Below are 23,231 nucleotides of genomic sequence, written 5' to 3' on the forward strand. Positions count from 1 at the left end.
GTGCAGACCCCAGAGTGTTTTTAGGATGGAGGATGAGCTTCCTTATGGGCTGAGGGGAAGGAACAAACGAGAGGGAGAGAGAGATACGAGAGAGCCGGGCGACATTTGATAGATGGGGCCACCGCCAGGATCACAGGGCCACGCTTCGCCACGCACGGCAGGAGGAAAAGGACTCCTGATTTGATGCGGGCGAGAAGGAGGCAAAGGGTCAATTTATGGTTTGAAGGAAGGTGAACTTCCTTATCTGGGAAATTGAAGGCAAGGTCACCAGCAAGGAGGCCGAGGAGGAAACAGGCAAGCTGCAGCCAAACCAGGTGGCAGCACGAGGGAGCCGGGGTCCTGCAGGGGAGAAGGGGAAGAAGAGAACCGCAGGCTGCAGACTGGCGGCTCTGTCCTTGGTCCTATTTTACTCCGAGCTGTACTGCTCTATTGACAGACAGACCCAGGAGATTCCCCATCTATGGGTGAGGTTGGGGGACCCCAGGAAGTGATCCTGGAGCACAGGATCCTTCAGAGCAAAGAACGAAGCATCTTCGTAACCTGACGGCAAGTAATCTGCTGTTGGTCCCCACTGGACAAGGACTAGATAATCACAGGCTCCTCCCCCTTCCCTCCAGAGAGGGTGTGTGTGTGTGTGTGTGTGTGAGAGAGAGAGAGAGAGAGAGAGAGAGAGAGAGAGAGAGAGGGAATGAGCATACGTCTGTGTGCCTGCCAAGCTGGCGGTCCCTCCTGTGGACCCGCCTGGCTCTTACCTGCAGAAGCATCCGTGCCAGGCTCTCCGTGCTGTCCTCCTCAGCAGGACCTGCATGCAGCTTCTCTGGTCACCAGAGCTGGGAGCCTGGGCACAGCAGCCTGTCTTCAGAACTTGTCCAGCCCTCCCCAGGAAGCCAATCTGACTCTCAGTGTCAGGTCTCCCTCATCCGCCAACGCATGTCCTGTCTCAGCATCTTTTTGACAAGGAAATGAAGACACCCAGCTGTGCTCTGCACCTGCCTTTCCATTCTGGGGGGACTTTGGCCGGCTGACCAGGACCTCCAAGCCAGGCTGGTACTCTGTTCTTTGAATGGCTTGTCTTCTGTGGTCACAGGTAAGAAAGGTGCCCCCGAGCTTGTGTTGGGGACATTGTGAGGGCGGTTCAAAGTGATATGAGCAGATTAGCAGCTTCTGGGCACTTAGGAGGGAGGGATGTCAGAATGCTGGAAGTCGCCTGCTTCTAGAAAAATTTTAGTCTTTTGGTTGTCCCTGCTGGGGCTGTTCAGAGCCCAGTGACAGTCACCCCCTCCCACTGGTGAGGGTGGCTCCATCTCAGGACTTATTGGCTTTACTTTGTTGAATCTGCTTCTATGTCTTTATTACCACTATTCCTCTTTGGTCATTTATTTATTCACTCAGTAAATACTCTATACGCTTTAACAAAGGCTAACAGACATCAGTGTTATTCACTGACTTGGAAGATAGCAAGTTCTTCATTGCTGGGTTTTTTTCTGAGGCTGGAATTTGTGGAAGAAAATGATCAGCTGGTGTGGTAATCCAAATGACCTTTAAGATGCCACCCGACCTTGAGATGGCAAGCTTCTGCGATTAACTGATGTATTGAGCAGATCAAATATAAAAGGTAGAAATAGGCTCTCTCTTCCCTAAGCATCTCTGATGAAATGATTTGGAAGAAAAGACACTTTCATTTCCTCAATCAAGAGACTTTCTTTGGGGTGTTGACAGTTATGGGAGTGCAATGACTCCGCTTGGGATTGTGCCAGTTGGTGGAGAAGTGTGGGGTGAAATCGAAGCAGGTTTTATGGAGAAGGTGGGGCTTGTGAAAAGAATAGAATGGGGGTGAGAAGTTGAAAACCAGCTGCAGTAGGAAGATGGACAAAGAAATCAGCCCACATCACCTTGACTTCAATGGAACCAGGATTCAGGATGTGTGCAGAAGAGGCTGACTTGAGTTGGGGTATGGGGCGCAGGATGGTCTGGACACACTGGTACATTGCAGCGATACAAGCACAGCGACGATATTGGCGTCTGAGCCCTTTACATATGCAATATTTTTTGTACCGGTTTCCCTGTGAACTCCATTCACCCAGACCCACTTGACAAACAGGGACCTCAGCCCGCAGACACCCACCCCCACCCCCGAACCTGCCAATCTGGCCACTTAGAGGATCAAAGGGTCCAGGACTCTTTCTCTTTCAATAGCCTTCTAACAAGAGGTGGAAGTTTAATCACTGTCAAATACCTGGAGGAATTTCTCCTTTGGTTTCTGGTGACAAATTAATGAAATTATCATAGTGGGCTAATTACAAGGGATGCAAATTTGAGGCATCTTGCAGAAATTTGTCCACTGGAGTCAATTCAGTCTCATTTGCACATTCTTCCAGAGGGTCCAGGACGTCTCTGGTTGGATCTTTGTACGATACAAGTTCAGCATGCCTGGACTTCTATTTCTTTTCCCCCTGTTCTCACTAATGGGGAAAAAAAAACATGCTTTTATTTACTGCCCTTGGTTGAAAGGTGAAACAGATTATAACCTTGGGATCTGTGCATGTGATATCAGTTGGAAGGAGAGGTGAGCGAAGCCGCACACAGAGGGACCTCTTAGAACCTTGGATCTAAGAGGTGAGCCTGGCTTTGTGGTAGGGCACCTGTACCTTGTCGCCACCTGTCTGCCACGGACCTCAGTCGTGATCGTGGCTGAGCAAAGACAATCGTGGTGCTAAGATCTACAAAACATAGTCGAGTACTGGCTGAGTTGCCCATACAAAGTTATCCTTCTAGTTGCCACCACTGAGTAGCACTTGAACATGTTATAGTTTAGAAGCTGAAGATGTGAGCTTGAATCCCGACTTCATAGCTTTTTAACTATGTGGCTTGGGCAAATCAGTCAACTTTTGTGAACATCAGCATTTTTTAAATTTAAATAAAAGAGATAATAATAACCCTTCCCCATACCTTCCTAGGGGTGATGGGAGGCGCAAATGAGGTCAAAGGCGTGAGGCACGAAGGTTCACTTGTGTCAAAGATACAACATCCTAAGAACCCTTTCCTGGGCTCACTCAGGCTTGGCAGTCAGAGGGAGCCACGCGGAATCCCCAGGGAGCTCCGCAGTGCCAGCTCCCCAGGCCCTGCTGGGGAAGCGGTCCGAGGTTCAACCCACAGCCAAGGCCTGGCCTGCCCTCCTTCTGATGTCCAGAGGCAGCCGGACCCCTCCTCGGAAGCCATGGGCCCCTCCCGCCCTGCACTCCCGTCCACGACCAAGCTCGGGCTGTGGTGGCTTCTTCTGATCCTGGCAGGTGAGTGGGGATGGTCCCTAGGGCATCCTGTCACACCTGTGAGCTCACACATGCCTCAGGGAGGAAACTCCTGCCAGTGGGCTGGTGGCAACCGCCACAGCCGCAGGGGATGGAGCTGTTCCACCGTGGGAAGGTGGGGGGGCGATCGCTGCGTCGCCTGAACCTCCCCGAGTCGCAGTGCTCCCTGTCTGCAAAATGCCAACTGCACTGTGACCCTCCCAGCGCTATTGTGTGGTGACCTGGAATGAGAGCCTGTGACTAGCGCCTGGGATACCGCTGGCACACGGCAGCTGTTCTTACCGATGTTCTGAATTTTAGAGCAGTAGTTCTCGACCTGCTCAGGCAGGAGAACCCTGAAGAGGTGAAGCTGTTTGCAGAACACGGTGAAATCAGACACGGGTGATCCCATCAGACGACTGGGGACACTCTGCCCAGCTGATGAGAAGGAGCAAATGCCTGTGCTTTGAGGATAAACAGGCGAGATGCTCCAAACGGAAGAGAATCTCATGGTTGGCATTAGTGGTTCATTACAACAGGACGGGAGTGAAAGTTCCCGGGGCCAGGTTCACGATGACACGTGAAGCCCTTCCCCCTGCAGCTCACCCCACACAATCGGGCTTCTCCCCCACGTTGCTGTCCCTTGGGGCTCCCCAGTTCCAGGCTGGATCTCATCCCCTGTCTGACTTCTCACTGCTCTGCACCCCTCTCAGCACTGGTTTTCACCCCTTATCCATCAGTCACAGAGTAACTGACATTTCTTGAGCACCAACCATGTGCTGGTTGCTTTGTAAGCTCTAACACACATGATTATATTTCCTCCTCGATAGTGTTTTGAAATAGGTTCTGGATTAGTGCGCCCATTTTGCAGATGAGGAAACTGAGGCTCAGTGAGGTTAAGTGGCTCTGACTGGGCAGGAGAGGGAGCCAAGCGCCCAGCACCACAGACTCCCGGAGACCCCTCTCTCCCCTCCTGTCCCACAGCATCCGTGCAGCAGGCCTCCCCCACCCAAGCCGAGGACCGCCTCTTCCAACACCTCTTTAGGGGCTACAACCGCTGGGCGAGGCCGGTGCCCAACACCTCGGACGTGGTGATCGTGCACTTCGGGCTGTCCATCGCCCAGCTCATCGACGTGGTGCGTCTGTCCTACCATCCTTTGCCCCCTTGGGATTGGACCCAGACATGGGTCCCTTTCTGGGGCTCCTCGTCCCTCCCCAGCCCCAGCCCTCCCAGCCCACCTCAGTCAGAGCATCACCCCTCAGACCCTGGGGATGCTGCATCTCCCTCCCGCTCTCAGCCCTGAAACCCCTCCTGGGAGGGCGCTCACCGGCAGCGTTGGGTTTTCTAAATGCCCTGCCCTGCTTGTTCCGCCTGACATAAGCCCAGAGGACCCCGTGGAGATAATCTGAGTAAGGGTGGCAGTGTCAGGAGGGGTGGTGGGTTGGCTGGGCTTGCGGTGTCACCTAACAGGTTCTCTGGTGAGTGGGGGGCCTGAATAAGCCCCTCCCACTCTACCTTGTTTTCTGGGGCTCGTTCATCACTCTCATTGCTTTCTTTCCCGCTACTGGCCAGGATGAGAAGAATCAAATGATGACCACCAACGTCTGGCTAAAGCAGGTGAAGGCCCCTCCCCTGGGCAAGACAGGAGCGGGGTGGGAAGCCACAGACCCCAGTGCCTCCCAGGACTCTTCCACTAGAAGCATGATTCTGAATTTACCTTTTGCCTGAGTTGCCACTCGGGATGTTCCCGAGGCCAGCCGACTGCAGACTGCTTCTCGTGAGGGGCTATGCTCTTGTGTGGCCAGGCTCTGCCCAGCACCTGAGAATGCCACCTACAAGAGCCACGTGGTCCCCTTTGGGACTGGGCATTGCCTACGTCCCTGCTACCGTTTGCAGATCAGCTCACTGAGTCATCACCGAAAGCCATGCAAGGTTTAGTTCTGCCATTTTATAGCTAAGGGCAGAAGCAGAGGGCAGCTGGGCTGGACAAGGGCGGCCCAGGTGTGCCCCACTCAGAGCCCCAGGCTCCTTCTGCAGACGAATGCTCAGTGCTCTCTCTGTGTCTACGCTGCCTAACGAGCTACCCCAAAACTCACTGGCTTAAAACAACGGACAGTTTATTACATCTTTAGTTTTTATGGCTAGGAGTTTTAGTGGTTTCTTCTGCTTTGCACGGGGACCCCTGGGGTTACTTGGTGGCATTTGGCTGGTGGCTGGTCTGCTCTGGAGGGTCCAAGATGGTTTCACTCACAGGTTCATCCCTCAGCAGAGATGTCTGGAAGGCTCTGGAAGGTTCTGTAAGCCAGGCCCAGCTGGGCTCTTCTCCAGGCACTTTCAGGGTCTCTCTGCCTGTTCTCTCCAGTAGGAGAGTTCGGACTCCTCACCTGATGGCCCAGGGACCCCAGAGCGAGGGTCCCAAGAGACAGGAAATGAAGTTGTTGTCTCTTAACCAGAAACTGGCTCAGCATCAATCCTGGCCAGTGGATGGGTAGCCCTCTTTGATGTGCCATTCTCGGGGCAGAACTTGGGGACACAGGCTTTATAACAGCCTGAATATATTCTCTCCTCTTTACAGGTGAGGTGCAGAGCCATGAAGGGACTTGGGAAGCCATAGCAGTGCAAGGGTCAGACCTAGAACCTGGGTGGCCATAATTGTCCCCATAGGCCAGTTACCTAGGCTTCAGGGACTGGAGTAGGGAGGAGAGGAAGGAGCCCTGGAGCAGGAGTCAGGCCAACCAGCACCGCCTCTGATTAGCCTGTGATACCATGCAAGTTAGTCTCAGAACCTCACTTTGCTCATCTGTAAAATGGGGCTAATATAATCTATTGCCGATTAATATAACACAACTTGGTGTAGATGCCCCCCAAATGTGGGTTGAGCCTGAAAACTTAACAGACAATGGACTGGGAGGAGGGGGTACATTTATGAAGACCAACCCCTTTCAAAATTATTCCTCAATGTCCTGAGAAATCCTGACAATTTTAGCAACACTTTTATCTTTCCTACTTTGCAAGTCTGGCCCCTCTCTCTGCCTAAGCCTTCCCCTACAGAAAAGCAATCAGCACCACTGCTGCGCCAGCATCTTCCCAGGTGTAGTTTCGGTACCAACGGCAGTTTTGTGAGATGATTTTAATTGGCTCGCAAACCCTTTTTTTAAATAGTCATATACTTATATTTTAGTGGATGGTTTCAAGTGCTGTGGGTTTTCCAGTTATTTCAGTGATGTAAAATTCAAAAATTTATGTAGGTTTAAAAATAATGAACTAATTTAAAGGAAAGTACTAAGTAAATGCTAATATAGGCAGTGCAAATATATTGGCAAAAATTATGAAACTGGGACTTGAGTGCTTGAAGTTTGTGAACCATTGAGCTGGATCAGTGCTTTTCCTCTCATGTGCCTGCTTCCTGCAAACACTCCTGTTTCCCTTACTTCTTCCCGGATCCCTAGCCAGTTGATGTGTTTGTGTAAATGTTACATGACTATCCTTAGAGGGGAAAAGGCACCACGCATGGGAGACTTTTCAAGGGCACATCACTGCCCTATTTTAGTGCAAATGCACAAAAGCAAAATGGCCCCTAGAATTAGGGCAAGTTTGGAGACAGGCAAGGCTGGGTTCAAGCCCCAGTGCTGCCACTTATTGACAGCGTACCCTCTAAGCCTCACTTGAGAAAACAGATTCGCTTGGGCCAGCCGGTGGAAACAGGGCTCCTAGGGGGCGCTCTAGCGCACAGCTGGAAATCCACTGGGTGACTCCCCTTTCTCAGCTGTGTAACTCTGATAAAGGCGTTGTTTTACCCCTCTTGTCCTCAGTTTCCTTATCTGTTAGATGGGGAAATACTTCCACCTGTTCTGCACTCTTTGCCCGGCTGTCCCATTGAGGGTCTTCCTAGACAGAGGGTGTGAAAAACCTTTGTAAACTGCGATGCACTAAAAAATGTTACTACGAATGAGTGAGGCTGCTTGCCGGGGTCGTCCAGCTAGGGAGTGACAGAACAGAGGCGGGACTAGGGTGACCCGTCCTCCAGATGTGCCCGGGACTTTGAGTACAAGAGAGGGGGCAAAGCGAGGGCTAGATTATTTTAGACTGGACTCCCCGTTCCCATCTCAGGGCCCTTTCCCGGCATCGCGGCCCTTTCTATTCTGTGGGGCTAGGTGAGGAGCTCCGGGTGCTCCAGAATCCGGCTGCTGGGCGTCCCCAGACTGCCCTAGGTTTGCCCCGAGGCTCCCTCTCCCGGCAGGGCTGCTGACCTGACTCCCCTCCCCACGCACAGGAGTGGAACGACTACAAGCTGCGCTGGAACCCGGCCGAGTTCGGCAACATCACATCCCTCCGGGTCCCTTCGGAAATGATCTGGATCCCCGACATCGTCCTCTACAACAAGTAGGAAACGGCTGGGGTTGTGGAGGCCCCTTGGGACCCCTGAGACAGGGGGTTCCCTGCGAAGGGCGGGTAACTTGAGGCTAGGCTGGGTTGGACTTGGGAAGTGCGCCCCCTTGTGTCCAAGCTGCGTGGCCTTCCTTTCAACTCCTGCTTTGCTCATCCTCACCTCACCACATTTTCTCTTGATTCCCTTATTTCTTTCATCTTGTTCTCTCACTCATACACCCAAAATTTATTGAGCACCTACTGCATATCAGTGCCTGCGCTGTGCTACTGGGACACAGCTGTGCCAACACTGAGCATTATTTGAAAAATATGATTGGTGCAGGCTGTGAAAAAAGTGCCTAAGTGTTGGAGTTTTGCAGGATGGCATTATTGTTGGAACAGGTAAGCAGCATCCCAGGGTTACAACTTTGAAGGGATCAAGCATGGGTGTTTTAAAAAGTATTATTTATAGTTGCCCTGTATTCAAAACCAAAGAGGACCAATCTTTGAACATAATGACTAGAAGTTAGTAAAAGGCAGGGGAAACTAAAGAGAGCCCCAGAGGACCAAGTCGGTTTTTTTTTAAATAGAAGATATAAAGAGCTATAATTTCATTCATGTTTGGCATCAGGTAATTCTTCATTTAGAAATGAAGAACTTAAAAGATATTTGGCATGATGTTTGTCTAAAAATATTTTCTGAAGTGGGACTCTAGGGACCACTAGTTCCTGGGGATATGAATAGGTATGAAAAATAGTTCTGTGGTCAAATAATTTTAAATAACATTGTATGTCGTTAAAACCCTTTCTGCACCCCAACCCCAGTCCTTTGGAAAATGTCATTTTAAATGTTGTTAGAACTTGTACAGACCAGAAACCCCTTTAGCCCAGCATTTCCCAATTCATTTGACCCACATTTAGAAAAGCTATTTTTAAACAATAGAATAAAGGGAAACAGATCCACTTCTGAAGTTAGGTGTCTCCAGATAGGTCAGAGGCGGGTGACAGTGATCCCTTTACACTGCCCTGTCCTGGTCAGGCCCAAAGCCCTGTCATCTGAGCCATCTCTGTAAACACACATTCAGCATGAATTACCTGCAAGGTCTAACATTGCCACTGGACTCACGGACTCCTCACCCCGTATCTGCACCCAGGATCCCTCTAGTTTCTGCTTCCTGTGCACCTGGCAGAGAGCAGAAACAAAGTCCTAGCATCAGATAGGACCCAGAGTTTTAGGATTGCCAATAAGGCTTTGTCCAGTGTTACTTGATTATAACAGGAAATTCTTTTGATAGGACAAAAGTTCAAACCAAATTCTTGCAGACATTTAAAGAAGGGTATCTCCTCCACCCACTCCACTTCAGGTTAAGAAGACCCGGGGAATTGCTTCTTTCCTTCCTCAAAATGGGGGCACATGTTGCCATCTAGTGGTGCTTCTGTATGATGACAAAAATGCCTTAAAAAATTTTTTTTTTTTAACTTTTGCCCTGATCTGTTTGTAACTCCCTTTCACAGTTCTGGTTTCAAACGTGCCTAACTCTCTATCCTGGAACTACTTCAAGGGAAAGAAGTCTCTCTTCCTGTGTATTCTTTTTTTTTTTTTTTTTTTTTTATTTTTGGTTGCGTTGGGTCTTCGTTGCTGTGCGTGGGCCTTCTCTAGATGCAGTGAGCAGGGACTTCTCACTGCGGTGGTTTCTCTTGTTGGGGAGCACGGGGTCCAGGCACGCAGGCTTCAGTAGTCGTGGCACATGGGCTCAGTAGATGTGGCTCACAGGCTTAGTTGCTCCCTGGCATGTGGGATCTTCCCGGACCAGGGCTTGAACCTGTGTCCCTTGCATTGGCAGGTGGATTCTTAACCACTGCGCCACGAGGGAAGTCCCTCTTCCTGTGTATTCTTCTGGTTCCCCAGTCTTTAGGATTGATCGTGGGAACTGGAAAGGGAGGGAAGGCGGGGGCTAAGAGCTCACTGCGCCACCTCGCAGGGGGAAACCAGACTCAGACCCGAGTGGTCACCGCTGTTCCAGTGTCCCCTGTATCCTCATGGGCCCTTAGATGCCTTAAGGGCCCTCATGACGCCCACTCGGGCCCCGCCCTCACTCACGCCCTGCCCCCAGCTCGGCCCAGCAGCTCCTCCAGTCCATGCACACACTGTAAGTTTTATCCTTTCCCTCCTCTGTTCTTTGTTCTGCGGATACTCTGCTGGTCTGCTCTCCACCCCCAGCTTTCTGCCAAATCCTACCATCCATCAAGGCTTTGCTAAAATGGCAGTGTGCATGGTGACCCTGCTCACGGGAAGCGGGTTCCCCCCAGTAGTTATAATGCTGTTGCCAAACCGCCTGCCTGGCGTTGTAGGTGTTCAGGCCTGCTTCTCAGTTCCTCGTGGTTCCCTAAGGGCAGGCATGAGTCTCCCCGCCACCAACAGCTCCTGCAGAGGCCCCAGTGGGTGCGGCTGGCTCAGAAATGCATGTTGAAGGAAGACGGATGGTGTCTTCCTTCACCAGCAAAGGTGTCAGGTGTCTTCTGAGGAGGGAAGTAAAAACCTCAGGTGTAAATGACATGACCCCCAGCAGAGGGGCTTACTCACCATCTGCAGGGGTGGGGGGTGGAGGAGAGAAAAAATACTCATGTAAACAATCACTTTAAAATGTTAAATGAATACAAACAGGCCATCAAACTACAAATATACCACATGATCACAAAAACGTAAAAATGCTGTATGTGTTATCTAGATGACAATCAGATATACATGAGATATAGATATATCTCATATATGTATAGATATAGATCTATGACATCAAAGCGTTAATAGTGGTTATTTTTAAAATTCTTGGTACTTTCCTATACTCTTAAAAATTCCTACTTTTGTAATTAAAAAATGGTGTCTGAAAGACAACTCAGGTAGCTCTAGATGTCTGTGTGCCGGGGAGTCTTACCTGCACAAATCCCCACAACTTGGCCCGGTCCGGCTGTGTTATTGGGGTCCCCCTGCCGAGTGTTATCTGGGGCAGTCTGGCTTGGGTGCCTGGGGTGCGCAGGGTCCCCCCAACGCCTCTCCTCTCCGCAGTGCAGATGGGGAGTTCGTGGTGACCCACATGACCAAGGCCCACCTCTACGCCTCGGGCACCGTGCACTGGGTACCGCCCGCCATCTACAAGAGCTCCTGCAGCATTGACGTCACTTTCTTCCCCTTCGACCAGCAGAACTGCAAGATGAAGTTCGGCTCCTGGTCGTACGACAAGGCCAAGATCGACCTGGTGCCGATGCAGCAGACGGTAGACCTCAAGGACTACTGGGAGAGCGGCGAGTGGGCCATCGTCAACGCCACGGGCACCTACAACACCAAGAAGTATGACTGCTGTGCCGAGATCTACCCCGACGTCACCTACGACTTTGTCATCCGGCGCCTGCCGCTCTTCTACACCATCAACCTCGTCACCCCCTGCCTGCTCATCTCCTGCCTCACGGTGCTGGTCTTCCACCTGCCCTCCGAGTGCGGCGAGAAGATCACGCTCTGCATCTCCGTGCTGCTCTCGCTCACCGTCTTCATGCTGCTCATCACCGAGATCATCCCGTCCACCTCGCTGGTCATCCCGCTCATCAGCGAGTACCTGCTCTTCACCATGATCTTCGTCACCCTGTCCATCGTCATCACCGTCTTCGTCCTCAACGTGCACCACCGCTCCGCCAGCACCCACAACATGCCCCACTGGGTGCGGGTGGCCTTTCTGGGCTGCGTGTCCCGGTGGCTTCTGATAAGCCGGCCCCTGCCACCCTTGGAGCTCCGCGACCCCCCAGATCTGAAGCTCTGCCCCTCCTACTGCTGGCTGGAGACCAACGTGGATGCGGAGGGGACGGACGAGGAGAAGGAAGGCAGATGGGCACACGCGGGTCACTCGTCCCCCTTCACAGGCGTCCCTTACAGCCATGGGAGTCTGCGCCCAGGGGCCTCGGGTCCCAAAGCGGGGACCCAGTTGCCGGAGGGTGGGCCCCTGCTGTCACCTCGCATACAGAAAGCACTGGAGGGCGTGTGCTACATTGCCGACCACCTGCGGGCCGAGGATGCTGACACCTCAGTGAGTGGGGGCTGGGGGAGGGGCCCGTCCCCTGGGTGACTCCACCGGCCTCGTAGGGAGCCATCCCTCCAGGGTGTTAGCTTGGGTCAACCCAGGCTCCTCCATGAGGACCCATCTCCCTTAGTCATGGCCTTGGAGTCTGGAATGAATTGTGGTGGAGAATGTCTAGCTGGCAGCTCTGAAGACGTTTCTTGTGTAGGAGGCAGAACAGCAGTAAGAATGTCCCCGCTCAGCCTAACTGGGAGACACAGGACAGAGCTGGAGGGGGTCTCCCCACGCCATCCTCACACAGGCCATTTCCCACCATTGCCCGTAGGCGGGGTGGGGGGGAACTCATCAGGAGACCCCGAACAATCCAGCCTCCCCCTTTGTCCTGACGGGCCCCTCCTTCTTGTCCTGGCCTCTGGGCATTTTGTGAACTTCACTGTTCACTCACGAACACTGAGGAAGCTTGGATGGGCCTATGGGCTCCCCTCCCCTGCCCCCTGCTGTGTCCTGCATTATTAGGTAAGGAAGCCACTGCCCAGGGTCACAGGATCCTTCTTATCAACTTAGGGAAGGATGAAAGGCCAGGAGGTTATTACTGGGTGGCCTTGCTGAGTAGATAAGACAAATTAATTGTTATCTAATCCAGGAGCAGCTAGGACTCCAGATCCACTTGCCTGGGCTGTAAGCCCCAATTCCACAAAGCCCCTACCCCGCTGCAAACACCACCCAGCCCTTCCCTGGGCCACACCTACCCTCACCTATCCCCCCAGCAGGTGGGTGAGTGGGTCGGGAGGCAACTTGCGGGCACAAAGTCTTCACCATTTTGTAACTTCTGAGCGTTGCGTTTAAATCACTGCAGCGCCCCCCTGGGAGGGTCCATGCCCCTGGGTGACTCTAGAACCTTCTGTGTCCCTCCAGCCTCCCTTACCGGCAAGTTGAGAGCCTATGGAAAGGCTCTGGGCTACTATCACAGGGGTGGTATAGGACGGAAATAGCTAGGAGAGGGCTGCTTGAGTCTTGAGATAGCCCTGTTCACCCGCCTCCCTCCCACCCCGCTCCTTAGCTCCCAAGGTCTCAGTGGCGTCACCGCTGTCCCCAGTGCCATTCTTACAGGGGCTGAGCACGGGCGGGACACCTCCCCTTTCCCAAGTCCTCGGTCACTGTGCACCCATCTCCCCTGCAGGTGAAGGAAGACTGGAGGTATGTGGCCATGGTCATCGATAGGATATTCCTCTGGTTGTTTATCCTCGTTTGCTTCCTGGGGACCGTCGGACTCTTTCTCCCTCCGTTCCTAGCTGGAATGATCTGATGCCACATCGCCTGCTTTGGCCCAGATGTGGCATAGCTGACCGTCTTTAACGGCTGCCGCCTCTGCAGTATGCCTTCGGGGTCAACGCCATCCAACTACAGGTGCCTTTCCGTGGCGTCCGGACACGGAAGGCTTCTTGGGATGATTCACTTGGCAGTATTGTACTTTGTGCTGAGAATCTGCCGGGCACGGAGCCCTGTTTGGATGCTGAAGAGCTGGGCCAAAAGGAACTTGCTCTGCAGAAGGTTACGACGTGGTGATGACAACGTGAAGACGTATAAGATGCTCCTGGGATGCAGACTCTGAGGGATGCGGGTGGGGGGAACCCAGGGGTTGGGGAAGGGCCATGAGAGGAGGCTCAGACCGCAAAGGAGGGGTGCGTAGGGAGAGAGCGCCTCGGGGGCATGGAAGGGCTATGAACAGCATTTGGGATTCAGGAACAGCCCGAAAAGGCAGGGGGGACAGCCAGGCTGAGGTGGGCTTGAGGATGGGGAACAGAGGGAGGAGGTTGGAAGGGGAAGAGAAGGAGGAGGGCCACAAGTGGGGCGGATGCAGGTAGCTAGGCCGTCCCATCCACCTGGAAGCTCTTGTGACAGCCCAGACTTCCCCTACCTTTAGCCCCGGCCTTCCCCGTGCAGACCTGCTCAGCCAGCACCAGCCGGCCCTCCGAGAGGTGTGGCCGCACTGAGAGTCCCCGTCTGCAGGGGCGCTATCTGTCCTTCAATGCGCGTGGACAAACCAGAAGGACACCCCCAGCCATTCCTGACCCAACTCAGGCCCGCGGTGCGCTCCCTCCCCCACCCCCCACCCCCACACACAGGACGAGTGGTGGTCAAGCCCCAGGCATCCAGGACTTTTGCTCGGAGGAGCTGAGAGGAATGAGCTGGATGGCTTTGCACCCCGAGATGTTGCAGGACCCCTTCCCTTCCCAGCCTGCCCGCCCTTCTTACCCGAAGCCCCGCGATGTCTTCTGACCGGCTCTGTGCAGCCTGTCTTGCCCCCTGGAATCCCACAGTCCCTCGCCCCAGCGCCGTCCAGCCTGAGGGCAGAACCTCGGCCCTAACAGATGCGGCACTGGGTCCTCCGGACAGGGTGGGGACTCTGGACGAGCAGCCAAGCGGGGCAAGCACCTAGTTCTCTTTGACCTTCGGAGTCCCCTCCTTCTAAGCTCCTCTTGCTCTCCCTGACAGACCCCGGGGGACCCTGCCACGGCGGGCCCAGTCCTCCTGCCTCAGTTCTCTGCAAGACCCCCCCACTCAGAGGCCACTCTGGTTCCTTCTGCTCTGCCGATGCAGCTGCGACCTCCGCCGTCCTCCCCGCTGGCTCTCCTGGAGCAGTGGTGCTCCCAGACTTGACCTCCTGGTGCAGCGATGTTCCCTCTCGTTATTCCGTTTCTCACCCAACTGGCAAGTGAGTCAAGAGATCAAATAAAGCTGAAGGTCTGCTCAGTCAGCTGTGAGACCCCTCCCCAGCACCCCTGGGACCACCGCACCCCCTCAGAGCCCTGGCTATTTGATGGCAGCTGGGAGAGTGCCATTGGCATCCCTGTGTGGCCCCGGAGGGGCTGCCTGGGACCCCACTGGAAAGTCGCCCTTGGCTCAGGTGCGGGGGGCAAAGGCCTGGGGCAAGCGCCTGACCCTGCCGCCCTGGCATCACCGAGAGCCCTGGCATCACCTCGAGCCCTGGGGGGGTTGAGCCCTGGCTTCAGCCTTTGATCTTCGCCCAAAGTAAGCACAATCGATTCCTTCCAGGGCCAAGGCCCGAGGTCATCGTTACCCGTCCCGAAGGTCAAACAAAACAATCAAACCACAAAGCAAATGGTACAATTTTAATTCCTCCACAAGTCAAATAGAAAGAAGGTAAAAGAGTGTTCTGCACAAACACAAGAACGGGAGGGAGGGAGTGGATGAGAAAGGGGGAGAGAAGACAAGTAAGAAAAGAGAAGGAAGGGGCCAGGGAGGGAAGAACGGAAAGGGGGCGAGGAATGCGGGTCCAGTTTGGCCTCGTCTCTCCCCTTCTCCCCTCTTGGCGCGTGGACAACACAGCCTCCTGTGTCCCGACTCCCAGTAGCTTGTCCCTGGACTGTCCCAGGTCTCCCCTCAGGGGCACATACGGCTGTCAGTCCAGACCAAACTCACATTAAATAAATTCCACTATACACTGTACAAGAAAGCCAGGTCCATCCCTCATGGCACCAGCCGCCCGCCTACCCAGAGCGAGCCCCTCCCGGCCCCTCCCTCTGTGCACGGCGTGGGGCGGGGCTCCGTGGGCGGGGGAGGAAAGAGAAGGAAGAGCTTGGTTCTCCAGTCAGCCCGCCCTTCACAGGACGCGTAAAGCCATCGTGGCCGCAAGGGGCCCCAGCGTGGCCCCCTCAGGCCAGGCAGCAGTGGCTGGCGGACAGCAGCCACGCTCCCTCTGAGCCCTCTTTGTCACCCCCTGCCGTCTGCAGCCCTGAGTCACCTCTGTCCAGCTGCGGCCTGAGCAGCACAGTCTGGGGGCGGGGTGGGGAGAGGGGACGTGCAAAATGGCAGGGGAAGGAGGACTCTCCTCGCCTGCCCCCCCCCCCCGGGGGGACCCATAGGACCGAAGGTCAGGCAGGGGCCGGGGCAGGGAGGGACACGGCGGGCGGGGGCGGAGACGCAGGCGGGAGGCGTTGCCCTCTTCACTCTGCCAGCGGCTGGGCCAGGTTGGCCAGAACCTTGGCCTGGTCCACGGCGTCCAGCAGGTTCTTGGCATCCACAGCCAGCGTGTGGGAGGCGGTGAGCATCTGCCGTTTGCACTCGTCACTCAGGGAGGTCACGGCGTTTTGCTGCGCCAGTCGCATCTTATTGATGAGCTCCGCCAGGTCCTTGTTGAGCAGTTTCTGGGTCCCCTCGATCTGTAGGAAGAGCACACGGGAGGGGCTGGGACCCTGAGGGGCCGCAACGTGCAGGCCGGGAGGATGGGGAAGCCACACGGGAGTCCACCTGGCGCTGGGGGGTGGGTCTGACCCAGGCTTGGGTTGAATCCAAGGCCAGTGCGGGCTGGGGGCCAGGTCGGCAAGAACAGACACTGCAGGCACCCCAGGCCCCAGCCCGCCTACGCCAGCCCCCTCCGATCCAGCCCCAGAGACCCTCCCTTTGTGCCATCACACCCTCGTGCTGGCCCGACGTGGGTGAATGGTCAGGGGTCAAGTGCATTCACTCATTGGTTAACTGTGTACCATCAAATCAAGAGATCAGCGACAGCGGTCTGGGCTGTAGGGTTTTGTTTACCACCATACCCCCATGCCTAGTGCACTGCGGAACATATACTTGGCGCTCAAGAGATATTTACCAAGTGAAATGAATGACTGCCACTCTCAAGCCGGACGGGGGCTCCTCTGGGTTCTTGCTGCCACCCAGAGGGGGTGCGGGAAATGCCCAGACCCTCCTGCCCTATGCGTGGTCACAGTGGGGACAGTGGTGGGCTGCAGTGGTCGCCTGTGTCACATTGCTGACCACCGGGAGATGGTGGATGGAAAGCTACAGCCTGGCAGGGGGTGCGGTGTTCTGCTGGAGCCTGTGGTTGGTTTCCAGACAGAAAACCAACACACGTTCAGAGGCACAGCCTCAGTCTCCAGTTCTGCGGTAACGAATTACCACAAACGCTGTGGCTTAAAACAACGCAGGTTCATTCTCTTACAGTTCTGGAGGTCAGAAGTCTGGAATGGGTCCCATGGGGCTAATGTCAAGGTGACGGCTGGGCTGCGTTCCTTCCGCAGGCTCAAGGGAAGAATCTGTTCCCTGCGTTTTGCCGCCTTGAAAGGCTGCTGCCTTCCTTGGCTTGCGGATCCTTCCAGCAGTGGCATCATTCCAACCTCTGCTTCTATCATCAATCTCCTTCTCTGACTCATAAGACCTCTGCTTCCACCTCCCTCTTACAAGGACCCTTGTGACTACATTGGACCCACATGGATAATCTCAAGATGCTTCGCTTAATCCCATCTGCAAAGTCCCTTTTGTCATGTAAGGTCACGTCACAGGTTCTGAGGATGTAGACATCTTAGGGGGGCATCACTCTGCCTACCACTGGGACCATCTCAAGTTAGAGCACCAACACTCCCATTTTGGTTTTCAGTGATTGTTTCTCACTTAAATAGAGAAAATCGATCAAATGATCAATTGAAGAAAGCTTAACGGCTATTTCTGTGACACACTCACCTTGACCTTAGTATGGAGGGTACTAGACAAAGAATCACAGGGGGCGGTAAAAAGAAGGGTGTGTCATCCTTTGCATGTCCTCACGCAATAAGAAGTCATCACAACCATCTGAGACCTAAACTAGGAAATTCGCCCTAGGAAGCCGGCCGGGTCCCCGGGTGCCAACTCGGCCCCCTTGTGGTGCCTTCCCAGATATGCCGTACAGAGCCATCCGCTGGCGGCTCCCAGCAGAGAGGAGGCTGCCCCAGGTGGCCCTTCTGAGTCTCCTGTGTGAAACACAGCTGGGGCAGGTGAAGGGGGCATGTGACAGCTGATGTCACCGACTGGCACAAGGACACTCACCTCTGTCCGCGAAGACGACGGCAAGGACGGCAGGAGGTCGTCCACACTCGCGATGAGCTTCCGCAGCGTCAGGCCCACGTTCTGGGAGAGAAAGGGGCGGGGCGACCGTCAGCTTGGCTTCTTTTGAGAAAGCCACGTCTCCCTGGGGAAGAGCCCTCCTGGGATGGTGCCTGCCTGCCGAGGGTACCTGGGACTAGATTCCCTTTGACCACCTGGCTCTAATGGGGGTCTTCCTGGGAGAGGCACCTAGCCGGCAGCCTGGGATGCTCGGCCCCTCCCCCTTCCTTCCAGGGCTGAGCAGCCCGCCTCCCCAGGCCACGGCTCCGCCCTGCCTCTCACCTTCACCACCACCACGTAGCCCTCGGGGGGCAGCTGGCAGAGCTCATTCTTGAGGTCCAGCACAGCCCGCACCAGCTCCATGACGTTGAGGTACACCAGGTCGTGGGTCCGGTCCAGGTTGGCTGTGGGCTGGATGGACTGTGTGGGTCGGGGGAAGAGAAGCAGAGGGCCCGATGGGAGGGCGGCGAGTCAGGGGCACACAAGCCATTCTTTCCTGGGCAGGCACTGCCCACTCAGGCGTCAGCCCAACTGCTGAAGCCTCTTCTCCGAAATAGTAGCGCCCTGTCCTGGGGGTGCCTCCCTCCCTTCTGCTTCCAGGGCAGTGGTTCTCACATTAGAGTCTGCCGGGGAGTCTTAAAAAAATACTGCTGGCCGGCCTCACACCAGACCAACTGAACCATCCCCTGGGCCTGGGGGCCACGTGGTTTCAGAGCTTGTCAGAGGATTCTAACGGGTAACCAAGGCTGAGAACCGCTGTTCCAGAGTGAAGCAACCAGCATCGGCCCCACAGCCACGTGGGTGCCGGGAGCCAAAGCGCGGCTGGAGAAAGGGAGGCGGGCCACACCCCCTGCTCCTCGGGCTGGACCAGTGAGCTTTCCTCCAGGTCAGGGAGGGGCCCCGGGAGACTGGGCACTGGCCTTCCCTTTGCTTTTTTATGAATTAGCTGTGCGGCCTTAGACAAGGCCAGCTTCAGCAGAGCCAGCACGTACCTGCGCGCCCAGCCTCGGTGGCTTCTCTGGGGGGCCCGTGAACTCCGCTGCAAGGGGGGAGGGGGAGACAATGAGCGCAGGGTGTTCTCAGCACCCCGACCCCTCCCTTCGTACCTGCTGCTAACCCAGCAAAGCCCCTCTCCACTACTACGAGGAGACCCGGGGAAATGAAACCCGAATTCCAGGACGATGGTGGGGAAAATAACCTCTGGCCTCCCTGGTCCTCTGTAGTCAGGGATTTCAAAGACAGAAAAAGCCAAAGTCACGCAGAGATGGAGTGATGGCAGGGGCTGTTCCAGCCTCGGGGCTGCTGCACCCTGGGCCCTGACACCCTGACCTCGACAGTCATGAGGGAGAAGCCCACTCTGCAGGCAGCAGGTGTCCGTGGAGCCCCGCCCAGGTGCAACAGCTGCTGTGCAGATCTGCGAGGCTTCCCTCTTGTCTGCTTTGACCATTCGGGGTGGGTGGGGTCAAGGAAGTGAACTGGTAGAAGCAGCATGCTATTTTCTCCCCACTCTGATGAGCAAAGGCACACACAAGCCCCATGCAGCTGCCTGAAGTAGACGTCAAAAGACCTGGGTCCACTCTCACCTCTGCCACCAGGGAGCTGGGTGCCCCGGGGCAACTTACTGACGGTCCCAGGCCCTTAACTGTCTTCTGTCAAATGGACGGTTCGCTCACAAGGGACCCTGCAGGAGCCAGACTACTGCCTGGGCTCAAATCTGAGCAGATCTGAGCTCTGCTAATCACTGTGGGTAAGTCACTTGACCTTCCTGCGCTTGTTTCACGTCCTTTGTAAAATGGGCATCATAAGAAATTGTACCTGTCATATAGGAAGGACTGCTGTGGGATTAAACGAGTTGACATTTTTCAGCACCTTGGGCCAGTGCTTGTCACCATGACCACAGTCATCAGTCCCCCCACCCCACGGTGAGGAAGAGCCTGGCTCACTGCCAGCTCCACCAGCCAGCCTGCAGCAGAGGGCCTTTAGGCTCCAGGAAAGACCCTGGGGGCTCAGTGGGCCCCACCCTCTTTCTCTCTTCTGTCCCTGGGGCCTGGGGAGGAGCAGTCACCTGGGAGAGATGGGTGGAGCTACTTTAGAGCCTCCAACGGAGTGGGTGGGAGATAGGATCACCAACTCCTCAAAATAAATGCAGCCACCCAGAGAGGTGGGAACGGGCGGCAGACGGAGGGGGATGGGGTGGGGTGGAGGGTGGGAGGTGGTGGATATCAACTCCCAAACCGTGCTTCTCTGCACACTCTGAGCTCAGACAGGGCAGACGTTTCTTCCAATTGCAAACACACTCCCTTTGCCGCTCTCTGCCCTGGGCAGGGGTGGCGGCTGCTCACAAGATGTCAAGAGGAAACTCCCGCCAAGAGGAAGGGCGCTCGCACTTACTGTAGCCGACCTCCTTCTCTGGGGTCTGGAAGGAAGGAAAGAGAACAGGTCACTGATGCGGCCCTGGGACCACCCACATCCCTCCTTGGCCTGTTCCCCACCCCCAGGGGTCCATTTAGAGGTTTAGAGATCTTAGCTCTAGGAGGACCTGGGGACCTCCTGACCGGAAGTGACCTGGGGGCCCTGTGGCCAAGGAAGGCGGCGCTAAGGGTGCAGTTCAAGTGTGAGCTCAGGGAAGGAGCCTGTGGAGATCAGAGTGAAGGGGAAAGATGTGCTCCTGAGGTGAGAGGCAGAAAGGAAGAGATGGACAGGCCTGGAGCCAGGGTGCCCCCGCTGACTGCCATGCCCTCCCAGGCCTTCCCCCTAAGGCAGAGACCTCTCGCGGTGACTTACCAACGGGGACTTGTCATTCATGTAAACCATGGGGTCCTGCAGAGGAGGAAACCAAAGCAGAGGACTTAGGAGTCTAGAACTAAAACCCCCAAGGATGCATGGAGAGCGCTCACTCTAGTCAGCTGGGGAGGCGAAAGGGGACACAAAGTGACACGGCGGCCTGGACATCTCTCCCAGGGGAGCACGGTTATCAGAACGTGCCCAGCAGCACCGCAGGGAATGCGTCCCTTCCCGCCCCGGGGCTCAGCGGCTGCTCACCAGGGATCTCTCCTCCTGCCTCAGCCACTGGTAATCTTCCACCATCTGTTTCTGCTGCTTCTCCTGGAGCTGCCGCATCCTGACCCTCTCGGCCTCCCACAGCTGCTGGGCCTCCTCTCGGCTGCTGGGTCGGATGAAGTCCTCCTCCTGGGAGGACAGCAGGGAGACAGGAGAGGACACAGTAAGTCCAGTCCCCACACCCAGGAGGGACAACCCTCCGGAGAGCTTTGCGGGAGCCACACGCCTTGGCCTCACCGGCTGCTTTTTTCTTGTAAAGTTGTCCTTAAATCTGCAGCCATCTATGCAGACAGTTATTTGTGGGTCCGTCAGCCGCAAACACATGCCTGTGTGTCAGTGAAATGCCGAACCCAAGCGCATAGTTTAACAGGCATTGTTTTCAAACGATCACGTGATCTGTCACTACCATTTTATTTTCAAATAACTGTCCTAATAGTATTTTCTCAGTTGGCATTTGTCATGGCTACTGTCACTTAGTACAGTTGGAAATGCAAAGCCAGCCCTCTGGGAAGCCTTGGGACCTTATGGCCACCTAAGACCGCGGTGGCGGGTCTGGAAGCTTCGAGGAACAGTGGTGTGTTTTCCCCCAAAGCTGTCCACAGTGGGGTGGGGCCCGAGAGGAGGAGCGACAGCATGCACCCATCTGATCATGCCTCTTTATTACAACATACTCTTTATTAAGAAAGCAGCTTGGGTTATTTAACCAGAGGTTAAAACAAATGCATGAGCTAAGAGATAAAGTGAAGAACACAATTTAAAGAAATAAGGATCTATAGATAAGCAATAAATGCTTCCTCTCCCTAGCTTTATTTTTTATTTTATTTTTATTTATTTATTTTGCGGTACGCGGGCCTCTCACTGCTGTGGCCTCTCCCGTTGCGGAGCACAGGCTCCGGACGCGCAGGCTCAGCGGCCATGGCTCACGGGCCCAGCCGCTCCGCGGCATGTGGGATCTTCCCGGACCAGGGCACGAACCCGCGTCCCCTGCATCGGCAGGCGGACTCTCAACCACTGCGCCACCAGCGAAGCCCTCTCCCTACCTTTATTAATCTAACCCTGTTTTAACTCATTTGTGGGGCTTTGGATCTATTCATAGTTCTACCTGCTATTTCTTAAACACAAGGTGTTGCATGTTTTCCTATTAGTTCTCTTCCCTCAATCTTCCCCAGGGTTCATTTATATAAATATCTGCTCAGTCCCTTTAAACTGGCTTGCATTTTTTCTGCTACACAAGATTACTTGGGTCTCCTGGACATAGGAGTGTTATTGGCATTCTTTAGATTGCATATATCCTGGGGCGGCCTTTGCCAGGGGCATGTGACCTTTCCATGACATTCAGGTTGGCAAGCCACTCAGATCCTTTCCTTTGAACTGGCCAGTTTACATACAAGTCACTTACATAAAATGCTAAAAATTATTCTCACTCTACTTTAGCAAGGCATAGTCTCTGCCAAGCCTCTAAAAAAGATTTTCCCACCAAAGTCTCTAAAACACACTTGAATATAACACACAGTTTGAAAATAGTTACACTGGTATGTTTCTCCTAGGCTTGTTCAGCTACAATTACTGCTCTCAGTTTCTAACAATACTTCTCATCTTAAGTTTATTTTCTTGCTGAAATAGTCTTTGTTCGTTACTCTATTCAGTAACTGTTTATTAAGCAGCTACTATGTGGCAGGGATGGAGCTGGGTGCTGGGAGGGCAGTGATGGTTAAATATGCAGTGTCCCTGTTCTCATGGGTCCAAGTAACCAATAATAGAATGGGGTTTCTCAACCTCAGCACAATTAACATTGGGGCCAGATAATTCACTATCGGGGGGTAAGATTTCCTATACCCTGGAGGATGCTTACAGCAACTCCACCCACTAGACGCCTACAGCACCTCCCCAGTTGTTTAAGAAAAATGTCTCCAGATGTCACCAAATGTCCCCTTGGAGTTGAGAGCTACTGAGTTAGATCTTATTTTAGTAAAACAAATTTCAGAACATAAGAGTAGTTCATAACCATAGAATTGATAAAAATAAATAAGATTTACTTTACAACAGCTGATGCCCCCAAATGAGGGGATTTTAAGGCTGTAAATGTCCTCAGTTAAATGCCAACACCTGCAAACACAATGGCATGTTACCGTAGGCTAGTGACAAATAGTGACAAATAGAAACTAAGTGTCAAACATTCTGAAGATAGAGTTGGGAATCTCCAGGTATAAGAAAAATGTACGGACTGAGGAAGACTAGAGTAAATACCGGTAGAAGGAGTTGCCAGACTCAAGAAAACAGTATGTAGTTTTGTAATTGCCAAAAGAAGATTCCTACCGCTCAAATGTCTAGCATGCGCCAGGCCTGATCACCACCTTACCAAATATTTTAACATGCATCGGTAGATGTGTTCCTATGTCTTCCAGTTGTCTCATAACACTCAAGGAGCAAATTATTATTATTATTATTATTTTGAATTGGACCTCTTCAGGGCTTACTTGTCTGAAGTATACCTCAGGTGTTCTTATCAGGCAATGAATGCTTACATTGCTGGTCATTTTTAAGAGAAATCAGGTCCTTGGGGTGT

At 54.1% G+C, this 23,231-nt stretch overlaps 2 protein-coding genes across 3 annotated transcripts in view; one reads left to right on the forward strand and one right to left on the reverse strand.

The window, feature by feature from the left end:
- The first annotated feature begins 3,217 nt into the window (after positions 1-3,217).
- CHRNA2 (cholinergic receptor nicotinic alpha 2 subunit) lies at positions 3,218-13,025 on the forward strand. The gene is made up of 6 exons (XM_065878588.1): positions 3,218-3,290; positions 4,272-4,423; positions 4,861-4,905; positions 7,562-7,671; positions 10,720-11,728; positions 12,900-13,025. Exons 1-6 carry the CDS (start codon positions 3,218-3,220, stop codon positions 13,023-13,025), a joined length of 1,515 nt encoding a protein of 504 aa, XP_065734660.1.
- A 1,814-nt stretch (positions 13,026-14,839) lies between these two features.
- PTK2B (protein tyrosine kinase 2 beta) overlaps positions 14,840-23,231 on the reverse strand; it is a 127,962-nt gene continuing 119,570 nt past the window's right edge. Inside the window, exons 25-31 of one of the 2 annotated variants that reach the window (XM_065879825.1) lie at positions 20,648-20,794; positions 20,390-20,425; positions 19,997-20,021; positions 18,598-18,644; positions 17,888-18,025; positions 17,549-17,629; positions 14,840-15,903 (exon numbers count right to left, since the gene is read on the reverse strand). In XM_065879825.1, the coding sequence (XP_065735897.1) occupies positions 15,688-15,903; positions 17,549-17,629; positions 17,888-18,025; positions 18,598-18,644; positions 19,997-20,021; positions 20,390-20,425; positions 20,648-20,794 (690 nt within the window). In that variant the 3' untranslated portion in view covers positions 14,840-15,687. The remainder of the gene's footprint in view (positions 15,904-17,548; positions 17,630-17,887; positions 18,026-18,597; positions 18,645-19,996; positions 20,022-20,389; positions 20,426-20,647; positions 20,795-23,231) is intronic. The other variant, XM_065879826.1, reaches the window with a different exon arrangement.

Source organism: Phocoena phocoena, chromosome 6, assembly GCF_963924675.1.
Source record: "Phocoena phocoena chromosome 6, mPhoPho1.1, whole genome shotgun sequence".
NCBI classification, from domain to species: Eukaryota; Metazoa; Chordata; class Mammalia; order Artiodactyla; family Phocoenidae; genus Phocoena; species Phocoena phocoena.